Source organism: Neophocaena asiaeorientalis, unplaced genomic scaffold, assembly GCF_003031525.2.
Source record: "Neophocaena asiaeorientalis asiaeorientalis breed wild unplaced genomic scaffold, Neophocaena_asiaeorientalis_V1.1 scaffold1189, whole genome shotgun sequence".
NCBI lineage: Eukaryota > Metazoa > Chordata > Mammalia > Artiodactyla > Phocoenidae > Neophocaena > Neophocaena asiaeorientalis.
The window spans coordinates 202,434-214,846 of NW_020175540.1; the positions used below are offsets into that span (position 1 = coordinate 202,434).

General features: G+C 53.5%; 2 protein-coding genes and 1 pseudogene across 2 annotated transcripts in view; 2 read left to right on the top strand and 1 right to left on the bottom strand.

The window, feature by feature from the left end:
• Positions 1–1,784, top strand: part of DLG4 (discs large MAGUK scaffold protein 4) — a 21,215-nt gene extending 19,431 nt beyond the window's left edge. Inside the window, 3 exon segments of the mRNA XM_024731342.1 lie at positions 1–32; positions 779–870; positions 1,045–1,784. The exon segment at positions 1–32 is cut by the window's left edge and continues 13 nt beyond it. Coding sequence (XP_024587110.1) covers positions 1–32; positions 779–870; positions 1,045–1,151 — 231 coding nt within the window. The 3' untranslated portion in view covers positions 1,152–1,784.
• A 5,540-nt stretch (positions 1,785–7,324) lies between these two features.
• Positions 7,325–8,134, bottom strand: LOC112390436 (apoptogenic protein 1, mitochondrial-like; annotated as a pseudogene).
• A 2,779-nt stretch (positions 8,135–10,913) lies between these two features.
• The window catches only part of LOC112390437 (asialoglycoprotein receptor 1), a 2,969-nt gene continuing 1,469 nt past the window's right edge, over positions 10,914–12,413 (top strand). Inside the window, exons 1-3 of the mRNA XM_024731393.1 lie at positions 10,914–11,088; positions 11,346–11,429; positions 11,632–11,761. Coding sequence (XP_024587161.1) covers positions 11,363–11,429; positions 11,632–11,761 — 197 coding nt within the window. The 5' untranslated portion in view covers positions 10,914–11,088; positions 11,346–11,362. The remainder of the gene's footprint in view (positions 11,089–11,345; positions 11,430–11,631; positions 11,762–12,413) is intronic.

Sequence of the window (12,413 nt, forward strand, 5' to 3'; positions counted from 1 at the left end):
TTCATCCGCCCCCGCTCCCTGGAGAATGTGCTGTGAGTATGGTCCCGGGGGGCTTCCCCTCTGCTCGCCCACACCTGTGGCTCTGGGCTTCTGAAGGCCTCTGTGTTGAACTGTCCCCTCAGAACCCTAGACAGCAGCTCCGGCAGCCCTTGAGGGAAATCTGCACCTAGAGCTGGAACCCAGAGGATACCGGGACTCCCAGGCCTCTTTCCTTTTCTCCTGCCCCGGGCTAGGCAGGACTACAACTCCCAGCAACCCCTGGGGGTACACACCTTCTAGGCCGAGCCAGAGCTTCGGGGCTGTCGGGAGTTAGGGTCTTAATCCCTTCACTGGGGCTGCCGGCTGGAAGGATGAGGCTCTGGAGAGGTCCCTGGAGTGGCCACACCCGGCTGGGGTGGGTCATGGGGAGGGGGCCCGTCTGTGGCCCCAGAGGATATTGGGAATTGTTTTTTTTTTTTTGCGGTACGCGGGCCTCTCACTGTTGTGGCCTCTCCCGTTGCGGAGCACAGGCTCCGGACGCGCAGGCTCAGCGGCCATGGCTCACGGGCCTAGCTGCTCCGCGTCATTTGGGATCTTCCCGGACCGGGGCACGAACCCGTGTCGCCTGCATCGGCAGGCGGACTCTCAACCACTGCGCCACCAGGGAAGCCCAGGAATTGTATTTTTTGTTTCGTGCTCCAGATGAGAAAATACTAGTTGCGACCTCACAGCTCTATAAAGGAGATAAAAGGTGGGGCAGGACCCACCCTCAGGTCTGTGTGTCTCTCACTGTCCACAGAGAGATTAATAAGCGGATCACAGAGGAGCAAGCCCGCAAAGCCTTCGACAGAGCCACCAAGCTGGAGCAGGAATTCACAGAGTGCTTCTCAGGTGAGGTGCACACAAGGCACCTTTGGTTCAGATTCAAAGAGGGGGCCCCCACTGGGTGGGTGGTTTAGAGAGGGGTGTCCCCTTTGGGTGGGTGCAGCCCCGCGGCACGTGGATAGGAGAATTAGAAAAAGGTGCCTCTCTGGGCCTGACTCCCTGCTCGCCCCCTACCCCCAGCCATCGTGGAGGGAGACAGCTTTGAGGAGATCTACCACAAGGTGAAGCGCGTCATCGAGGACCTCTCAGGCCCCTACATCTGGGTCCCAGCCCGAGAGAGACTCTGATTCCTGCCTTGGCTTGGCCTGGACTCGCCCCGCCTCCATCGCCCAGGCCCTTGGTCTGGACTGAATTGCCCACGCCCTTCGCACCTCCAGCCTCCCTCCCACCCCTTCTTATTTATTTCCTTTCTAACTGGATCCAGCCCATTGGAGGGGGGACACTCCTCTGCATGTATCCCCGCACCCCAGAACTGGACTCCTGAACCCCAGGAACCTGGGGTCTGGGGGGGAGCCCTGGGCTCCTGATCCCGAGCCCTAGCTCCTTAGGACCCCTCGCCCCTGCCCGCCCCCAACGCACACACAGACCCACCAGGGGCCACCTGCCTTCCCCCATCTTCTCCCACACACATTGCGGAAGTCAGGGCCCCCCTCAAGGAGCACCCCGCTGCAGGGATGCAGGGCTACAGGCCTCCGCGCTCTCCCGAGGCAGGGTCTGGGGTCATCCCTGCCCCCATCATAACTCCCCCTGTCCCTTGATTTCTCATTTATTTTTTTCCATTTTTTTTCTTCTCAAAGGTGGTTTTTGGGGGGATAAGTAGGGGGACTCCACTGTGAGCCCCCTGCTTTCTACATGCCCCCCACCTTTTTTCTTTGCCGGTTTGCATGAGTGGAAGGTCTAACTGTGGCTTTTTTTTTTTTTTTTTTTTTTTGGTTTTTTTTGGGGGGTTTGGGGGGGGGGGGGTTGGGGGGCGGGAAGCGGGGTTGGGGGTAGGGTGTCTGGGAGCCAGGGGAAGACTGGAAATGCTGCCGCCTTCTGCAATTTATTTATTTTTTCTTTTGAGAGAGTGAAAGGAAGAGACAGATACTTGAAACCTGGTGTGTGGCCTGGTTATTTGGGCCCCGGGTGAGGGGGGAGACCGGGTGGGAGCATAGGGATGGGTCTGGTAAGGTCAGATCCTTCTTCCCCCCGCTCTGCACTCCCCACCCCACAGGATAGAATGGCCTGAACCGGGCCTTGGAGGAACCTGCAAATCAAGGCTTCAGAGTCGTTAATGAAGAATGGGCCTGGGGGTGGGGTGGGGCAGGGCTGGAGCTTGGTCCAAGGTCACTGACAGACCCAGAAAGAGGACTTGCAAATGTAGCCCAGCCCTGACCACTGCCCTGGGCTGTCTCAGTCCTGTCGGGCAGCACAATGGTCTCTAAAGAAAATAGTGAGGACATTTTGTTCTTGTTTGGAGCCGTGGACAGAGCTGGGCTCTGGCAGTGACCTTCAGAGAGGTTTGCTGATAAGAAATGCTGTGTGAATATTCATTGGATTTCTTTATGTCTGCCCCATCTCTATAGGAAATATTTGAAGCAGTTTTGCAAATAATAAGGGTAGGAAAATAGAATGTGATACCAAAGGTAAAAATAGGAGAAACAGATGTATTAGCTATGAGGGTAAATATGATTTCTGAGCTTCCTGGTAGACAGGGCAAAAAGGGAAATGGTCCATTACATACATACATACATACATATACATGTATGTTGTGTATGTTATGAAGGAGAAAAACGTCTGGCTCTTTTAGGGAGTAAGGTTTTCCTGGGCCCTAAATCCTAACTGAAGTTTCTCAGATGCTGCTCTGTAGATACTCGTTCTCAGCTTCCCGTCTGCCACTGTTCATATGCTTGACAGGCTCCCCTCACACCAGCCTCAACTGCAGCATAGATGAGCCATTGCTGACACCAGCTGGGGGATCCCACCTACCTCTTTCTCTCTCTCATTCAGGGACCCCAGGGAGGAAGGCTGAGGTGGGGTGGTTAAGTCCTGAACTGTGCAAAAGGGCAATTTTGTAGCCACCCCTGCCAGATTTGAGAGTTGGATGGAAAAGGCCAACGCCCAGGGGCAGCGTTGGGGGGCAGTGTTGGGGGGTGCTGCCCTGGCCTGACCAGATCCAAGGCTAGAGGTGGAGATCCCCAGAGGTGTGACCCTTAAAGCAGGGGTCCTCTCTGGATCGCCCTGCTGGTTTTTGAGCAGCACTCAATCCAGCAGAGGCCAGTCCTGGGGGTGGAAGTGGTGGTGGGGGGTGGTGTCTGCCTTTCAGGAAACGTCGCAGGTGATTCTGATGTCTTGCTGGATGGAGAAGCACCGCCTTTTCCAATAACCCTTCTTTTAGCTTGATTCTGCATAGGAGCAAATGGTTTGAGGCTGTGCTCACATTCTCTGCCACTGGCTGAAGGGAGAAAGCTGTGAGCTGAGGAAGGTGTGTGCAGGTAACCCGTCTGCATCTAAGGGGTTAAGGAGAGTTCACTGAGAAGGGGTAAAATCCCCTAGTTGTGCATGCGTTATGTTTTAGGTTACAACACTAATACACATACCTTACAAAACTGCAAATAAATATAGAAATACGCGTGGTTAAAAGAAAGTTCCTTCCCCATCTCATTCCACATACTCCTCAGAGGGAAGCATGTTAGCAGTTTGGGATGTATTCTTCCAAATCTATAAAGAGCTCTTTCCTGTCCCTTTAGGGAGACCACATGTGCTTGAGTGGTAGGCGTGCTGGGTTCCCACACAGACTGGAGTTCAAAGCCTGATCCTCTTTTTTTTTTTTTTTTCCCCGCTTTTATTTATTTATAAATTTATTATTATTTTTAAAAAGCCTGGCTCCTCTTCACCCCCCTCTATTTTTTTCAACAAATACTAATTTGGATCTTCCTTGGTGCCAGGCAGTGTTTGAAATGCTGGGAACACAGTGGGGGGGTCTACCCAGTGGGGACAGAGAGTAGCAAGTAAAGGAATGCAGGGAATTTAAGATAATGGTGGTGCTATTGAGGAAAGAAAGTGACCACTGGGTGTGTGTCCTTGCTAGTCTACACAGGGTGGTCAGGGTGGCTTCTTCTTGGAGCGACATTTGAGTTGAGACCTGAACTGTGATGAAGCATGGGGTGGGGGAGTGCGTCAGGTAGAGAGAGGATGCAAGGTAGGAAGAAGTTTGTAATGTTGGTGGACAGAAAGAGGTCACAGAGTGGAGCAGGGTCAGGGGAGGGAGAGAAGTAGGATATGGGTCAGAGGAGTCAGCAAGGCCTGAGGCCTTCACGCGGATTTTATAAATACCAGGAAAAGTCCTGCGGGAGGGCTGTAAGAGGGCAGCGGCTGGCTGCCGTGGGTCCTGGTGAAGGAGGTATGGTCAGGGGCAGTAGAGAGCCAGGGAGGAGGTGGTCGTAGGTCAAGATGAGAGGCGTGGTGTCACTGCAACTGGCCAAAGGGCTTAACTCCTCTGACCCTGTTTCCCTGGCTGTTAGATGGGAATAGTAACTACTTTGTTGGATTCTTGTGAGGAATAAAGGGAAAAAACGCGTAAAGCCATTGGCACACTGCCTGGCACACGTTAGAATCTGGTAATGGTTATTGCTCTTGGCCTCTTGATCTGTTCTCTGTTACTGGGTAAACTTGAAAGTTAAATAAAACGTGGAAACTTTTGGAGTTTTACAATTTTCTAAAATTTTCACTCTCTAAAAGTAGGAAAGAGGAGAGAGGGTCCTGGGTCACAGGATCATGGCTGTCCCAGCACAAAAGACAGTGGGGTTGGGGAGGACAGAGCCAGGATGGGGCGTGCCTATGGGAGACGGGGCGCTGCGGCCCCTCCACACAGGCGAGTTCTCGCCCAGCACCAGGGAGGGGATGTTGAAACCCCTGGGTGGGTTTATCAGTTCACATCTGAAACTTGTGTGCAGTGGCTCCCCCGCTTCCTGCTCAGAGCCCCCTCTCTGCCGCTGCTTCTGGAGCTGAGCCCTCCAGCCCTAGTGCAGCCCCCTAACCTCCCCTGTCTCATCTCCACTCAAGCCCAAGTCAGCCTCGGCTAGATTTGGGGAACCACTGGTCACCCTCTTTGGAAAGTCAGCACAGAGCCTTCTCTGTGCCCCTCTGCCCATTTGTTGTTACCTCTTCTGCTGGGTCTGCTGGGTACACGACTCTGCAACCCACAGGGTGCTGAGAGGCACGAGGTGGAATCCCAACCCTCTGGGTCTGGGGCCCACTCCAAACACGAGGTCAAAAGCGCTCTGAGAGAGAAGTGTGAGCAGGTGTGGGCTCAGGACGCAGGTCTCCTCCATAGAAGGGGAGGGGGCTGTCTTAACTCAGACAACACCCCAGGGCCCCAGTTCTGCCCCGGGGAAGTTGCTCACCACCCTCTGGGATTTGGGGAGAGACCTCCTCTGCTATCCTGACCCAGCCTTCCCCCTTTCCCCTCATGCAGAGGCCCTGGAGGTAACTCAACTCTTGGCTGTGCTGCTAGTGATTAATAAGAATAGGTAGCACGCACGGAGCACTTGGTACCTGCCAGGCACTGTTCTAAGGGCGTTCCACTCATCATCTTATTTAACCTTGACGTAACTCTGAGATGGGCATTAAACCCACTTCCTAGATAAGGTGAACTCAGATCTGGCTGATAGCAGCCTTTAGGTTCTTTCTGCTTCTCTTTCCACCCCCTTAACATCCTTCTTGGGGACCTCTGGCCGTCGGCATCCTTCCTTCTCAGCGTCCCACTCCCCACCAGCCCCTTCTCTGTCCCCCAACTGCCCAGGCCCCACCTCCACCTGCCAGAAAAGCACTTCCCTCTTCCTGACTCACTCCGATAGGAGGCCCAGACCCCTTTCTCCTTGATCATCTTTAATCTGGCACTTGGGGTCCCCAGAGCTGGCCCTGAAGGTCACCCCCACTTCCTGGGGCTCTTTCTTCTGCTTCCCCCACAGTGGGGGACTCCGTCCTGGTCTGCTTTCTTTCCACTGTGGCCTCATCACAAGGCAGCACCCAAGACCCTGCCTTCAGTGTAACCAGAAGTGTCTGTGGTCTCCAGGAGCCTTGTGGGCCCTGGTCAGGTGCACTGCTGTCCTTGCCCCCATCCCCCCCTTCGCTCTGTGTTCAGCAGCCACCAGGTCAGCTCCATTCTTCTGCAACGTTCTGCCCCTGGGACCTTCCCTCTCTGGCCTCAAGCCTCACACTTTCTTACCGAGACCAACTCAGCAGCCTCCTGACAGAGCCCCCTGCCTCTCAGGGACCCACCTTTGACCCAGCACCCACCCCGAGGCCAGGCCATTGTTCAGCTTACAGCCCTGACCTCACCACTGCCCTGCCTGCAACTCTTCACGGGCCCCTGTAGTCAGTCTTTAACTTGGCTGTTCAGGTGCCAACATCAGTACAGTGGTTTTGGTTGTGTGTCCCCAGTGCACAGTCACTCATCTAATAGTTCTATACATCTTGTGGCAGCCAGCCTTCAAGATGGCCCCTGATTATTCTCACCCCCTGGTATTCACACTCTCTCGCGCGGTTCCTTTCCACACCGGGAAGCCACTAGAATGCTGTGGAGATGATGGAGTGTCACTTCTGAGGCTAGGTCATAAAAGAAATTGCAGCCTCCACCTTGTGCTCTCTGATCATTTGCTCCGGGGGAAGCCAGCTGCCATGTTGCAAGGACACTCAAGCAGCCCTGTGGAGGGGCCCGTGTGGTGAGGAGCTGAGACCTCCTGCCAACAGCCAGCACTAACTTGCCAGTCTTGTGAGTGAGTCACCTTGGAAGCTGATCCTCCAGTCTCAGTCAAGTCTTCAAATGACTGTAGCATGGATATGCATCCTGACTGCACTCTCATGAGAGACTCTGAGCCAGAACTAACCCGCTAAGCTGCACCCAGATTCCTGACCCTCAGAAACTGAGTGAGATGATAACTATTCCTCGCTTTAAATTGCTCAGTTTTGGAGTGATCATTTTACAGCAATAGATCACTAACACGCATTTACCACTGTACAGGTCTATTATGCACACGATAAAACACATCCCCAAGTAGAAATCTAAAGAAAAGGGATAAAAATACATATAAAGTGTTTGGTTTTGTTTTTTTTTTGCCACGCCACACAGCTTGAGGGACTTTAGCTCCCCACCAGGGATTGAACCCGGGCCCTCAGCAGTGAAAGCCCAGAGTCCTAACCACTGGACCTCCAGGGAATTCCCTAAATAAAGTTCTAATGTTTTCTTGCCACACCCTCTTTTTTTTTTTTCCCCCACAGTGCTTGGGTTTTATTTAACATCACTTCCGTGACCAAGAGCCAGCTTGGAATCCACAGTCAGGATGGAGCCACATGGGCCACAGCGCACCAGGACCCGCGTCCTCCCAGCCTGCCCTGCACTCACAGGTTTTAGAGCCCTCGTAAAATGAGCTCCTATAAGCAGCTGCTTCTCGTGGAAACTCCGACACCGGTGGGTGGTTCAGGGTGGGCGGGTCAGGGTGGGCTCCTCATTGCTGGTCTTCTTTTATTTCAGTCTAAGCTTGTTCCAAATCCTCTCCAGGGCCACTTTTCCCATGAAGAAGGTGATGGCAAAATTACGCTTGTACCAGTCCCTGTTATAATACATGTGCTTCCGAAAATGTTTACTTAAAAATTCCTTGTAAAAGTCAGCCATTTCGGGCTTCCCTGACTTCTTTTTCCTAAAAGAAGACAGCTATCAGAACTCCCTTTCTTCGTCTTTTTGTTTTTCCTTGGCTAGGACACAGCTCTCAGTGCTCTGGAGAAGTCTGGATGTGGATTTCCTAAGTGGCCCATCTCAAAGCCTTTAGAAAAGTCAAATTCTGGTTTGCCCAGAACTGTTGGTTCCGTTCTTGTGTTTCTTGTCTTATCTCTTAACTTTTGTTCCAATGGTGATTCATTTTCAGGGATGTAGAAGTGAACAGGTCGAAGGTTTGAATATTTATCTGGGGGTCCTATCCAATCATGGCAAGATTTTCTTGGAGGGCAGAATCTTGAGACCTGCTAGCGTTGGAGGGTTTCCTGCAGAGGGGGGATGGCCGTGGCTCACCGTGGGGACAAGGACACTGGCAGCAGAAGTTCTGGGAAGCATTCCTTGGCGTGAGCCCTCGAGTCCGCCTCTTGCCACCTTCTTAATGCATGATCTTGTGATACCCCTGGGGCACATGTCCCCCCAGTTTGGAGACCTCTGTGCTTCTGAATGACATTCAAGATGCCTCACCCTGAGATTGAAGGCCCTCCTCAGGGTGGCCCAAGCTACAACTCTGGACATTTCTCCCACTCTTTCCAGGGTCACTTGCTTATTACAGCTGATACAAATCCTTCCTGTTCTTTCAGGGCAGCGTGACAGACCTCCCCTAGGGAGCCTGGTGGTGGGATTCCCAGGTTTGGAGCCCGGCCTCTCTGAATTGCTCTCCGCACGTGCTCCATATCCCAAGGTGAAGTGCACTCAGGGGACAGCGTCGCTTTGCATGAAGAGGCAGAGTTCTAAAGTGGCCGCCCAAGATTCCATACTGTCCTCCCCAGCACCTGAGGACATGCTGGGATATCTCTCTCACAACCGTCATGTTATAGGGAGTGACCCTTACCTATGGCCGTACACATTGCACAGGGGGCTGGCTTGTAAATCAGCACCCGGTGTATCGTATTGTTTGTCTGGCTTTCTCCATAGTGTCTCATCACTTCTGACTCCTGTTCTTAAGTTGTTGTGTATGTCATGTACACAGCTGACCTTAGGACAGGAAGATTCTCCAGGTGGGCCTAATCTAATCCCAGGAGCCCCTTTGAAAGCACAGGGGGAGTCAGAGAGATCTGCACCTTGAGGAAGATTCCAGGCGCTGTTGCTGACTTTGCAGATGGAGGGGCCATGCGATGAGGAAGGCAGGTGGCCTCGAGGAACAGAGGGTGGCCCCCAGACGACAGCCAGCAAGGAGATGGGGACCTCAATCCTACGGCTGCAAGGAACTGGATTCTGTCAGCAACCTGAAGGAGCTTGGGAGCAGATTCTTCTCCTTTGCCTCCAAAAATGAATACAGTCCTGCCAGCACCTTAATCTCAGCTTTGTCAGACCCTGAGCAGAGAAGCCAGCTTGGACTTCTGCCCTACGGAGCTATGAGCTAATAAATGGGTGTCATTTCAAGCCACTAGGTTTGGGGTGCATTGTTCCTCTGCAATAGAAAATGAATACGCGAGGCTGTGTCCCTGAAGACCTGGCATAATTCAAGGTATACATTCTTTTTTGTTTTTTGGCCTCGCTGCGCAGCTTGTGGGTTCCCTGACCAGGGATCGAACCCAGGACCCCTGCTGTGGAAGTGCGGAGTCCTAACCACTGGACCGCCAGGGAAATCCCAAGGTATATATTCTTAAAGGGATAAATGTAAAGAGTTCTCAGGGTGCATATATCTACCGCCATGTGTTGTTGTTTTGTTTTTAGCTACTTTTTAGTTTCTCAGGATTATCTCTGGTATCGTACAGGTGGCTTGTAAGTCAGCCACTGGGTGTACCGTGTTGTTTGTCTGGCTTTCTTCAGTGTTTTATCACCTCTGACTCTTACCCTAAACCTGTTGGCTTTGGCGTATTTTTTTGGCACTGGTCCAAGTACTGCTCCCTAAGCAATGGGTTTGGGAATATGGTTATAGGGTAGAACCAGCTTGCAGGAACATCTTATTCCTGTATAAGATGCAAACAGAAGAATGCACAGATCTTAAGTGTACAGCTTTCAGCAGTTTTACAAACTGAACACAGCCTTGCAACTGGCATCCAGTTCAAGAAGTAGAACATTTCCATTGCCCAGAAGCTCCCTTCCAATCACCACTCCTGTAAGGGTGACCATTATTCTGACCGAAACATCGTAGGTTTGTTTGCCTGAATAAACCGGATCGTAAGCGATAATATCAGAGAAGGCCAAATTAACAGCCCAACAGTCACCAAAATTACTGGCCACAGTCCCAGTGCATGCAAACAACGTGGGGCTTTTCAAGACACGGACAAAGGAGATGTAGCCAGGGCTTCTTATTTTATGCAAGGGACGTGTTCCTGAATATCTCATGTAATGTAAACTCTCCTAACTCGGGTCTAGTTTTCTCACTGAAATAACTGTAACCTAGGATCCCCGTGACTTCACACTTGGTCCTAGTGAGACTCATTAACGTCTTTAACATTGCCCAATTTCTAATTTAGCATAATTCCAATCCAGACACTCCTCTGAACATAACACTCCCTGAACTCTCCCTGGGGCTGTGAGGGACCACTTTTAGCATTTCTGGGACCCCGGGGCCCAGCTATGGTGACGGGACGGGACCCTGGTTCTGGGGGCAGCACACAGGTCCTGGAGTCTGGCTGCCCACATCCCAGCCCTCCTTGCAGTGTGAGCCTGGGTAAGGTCTTACCATTCAGGGTCTCGGTTTTCTCATCTGCGAATCGAATAGGGATGTGCTGGGGGGAGGCTAATGAGAGGAAGTAATGAAGGAAAAGCACACAGGAATCACTGGAGGTTTGTTGGCACCAATCCCGGCTGAGTGGGAAAAGCCTGTCCTCCTGCCTCTCCCCGCACCACCCCCTACGCAGCTGGGAGGACTTTACTCCCCCCGGAGAGCAAAGCCATTCAGCCGCGGGCTGGGGAGTTTGGCGGCTGAGCCCCAGTGAAGCCGGGCCCAGGCTCAGATGCCAGGGTCACAGGCCTGGATTGGGCAAGAGCAGAGATCGGCCCCTCTGATCCCGGTCAGGGATATCTGGAGACACCACCAATTCTGGGAAATTCAGAGGCAGGAAGTGAAAGGGGGGAGGGGCAGAAGGGAAACGGCAAACTGCACCCTGGCCCCTCCTGGCCTGGCCCCCTCCCAAACGGTGCCATGAGTGAGGTGACTGCATACAAGGAATGGGGACAGACCGGGGAGACTCCCCACCCCTGGGAAGAAAAGAAGAGGCAACCCATCCCCTGCTCCCAGCCCCACACCCCCAGAGTTACAAATCCAGTTCTACCTCTGTTTACGTCCAAAGTCCCGGGCACTGGAGATGCCAGGTTTGGTGTGTTTGGACACATAGACACGCAGACGCACAGACAGGCAGACGCACAGGGCTCAGGGCCCTCATATGGACCCTGCCCCCTCCTCTCCCACCACCCAGGGCTGTCTGCACACCCTAATCCTCCAGGCTTCAGCCCGTTTCTTAGCCTGGGATCTGTGCAGCATCGAGGGACCCAGGAGTCAACCTTGAGACCTTCAGCAAGTAAAAGGGGAAGAACGGCTGTGGGGGGTGACTAACTGGGGGGTGGGGTGGGGGAGGGGATGGAGGGGACCCATGTCAGGAGGGCTGGGGATGGAGTGGGAAAACTGTAGAAGACAGAGTTTGGATGTCAGGCCTGGGAGGGAATGGGAGCAAGAAGAAGGGTCTCCTGCTGATCACCTAGAAAGGGACTGGACCACACACCCCAACTCTGTTCAGCCGTAGCCTCAGCCCTAACTCCAGCCCTGACCTGGTCCCAGGTCCAGCCAGCCCTACCATGACAAAGGAGTATCAAGATCTTCAGCATCTGGACAACGAGGAGAATGACCATCAGCACAGAAAAAGTGAGGGGAGGCCGCCCCCCCATTTCTGAAAGGCGAGCATTAGGTGGCTCTCGCTCTCTCCACTCAGCTCCTGCTTCTTTCTGTAACCCCGACGCTCCCTGGGTCTGCCCCACTCACAGGGACACAGCGTCTGAGCCTCCCCTCTTAGGGGAGGTGCAGGGTGTAGGGCTGGATTTCCTTTCTTGGTGACGGCTGCCCCCAGGCTTCTGCATGACCCTCCTGTCCCTCACCTTGTCACCGACTTCTCAGGACCCTGGGGAGGGGGGCGCCCAGGGCCGTGGGACTAACTGGAAGAAGTTAGGCCTCCTTCTTCTTTCCTCTTTCAACACCCTGTGAGCCTTGGCCAACTGTGTGAGTGTGTGTGAATGTGTGTGAGTGCATGGGTGTCAGGGATCAGTTTGGTCAAGGGGAAGATTTCTGGGACGGCTCTGAGGGATCTCTGATTGGGGGAGGATGAGGCTCTCTTACATCAAAAAGCAAGCCCCGGGCTTCCATGGTGGCGCAGTGGTTGAGAGTCTGCCTGCCGATGCAGGGGACGCGGGTTCGTGCCCCGGTCCGGGAAGATCCCACGTGCCGCGGAGTGGCTGGGCCCGTGAGCCATAGCCGCTGAGCCTGCGCGTCCGGAGCCTGTGCTCCGCAACGGGAGAGGCCACAACAGTGAGAGGCCCGCGTACCGCAAAAAAAAAAAGAAAAAAAACAAGCCCCCTTTCTTTCTCCTGCGAGCAGGGATGTTGCTTCGGCTGAGCCAGGATGAAATTCTTGGTGGATGGGAGTGGGCAGCGACCTTCGATGAGGGAAGGGACTGCCGGCAAAAATGGAGGGGAAGCCCCCATATTCCAGCTCACTGGGACAGGGCTCCCGGGTGGGAGCAACTTGAGGGACCTGAAGTCTGGCTACTCCGCCTCTTTCCCTGTGCGCAGCCAAAGAGGAGTGGGATTCGAGGGGTGACCAAGAAATCCACTGCTCTTGCCTCACCTGCAAGGC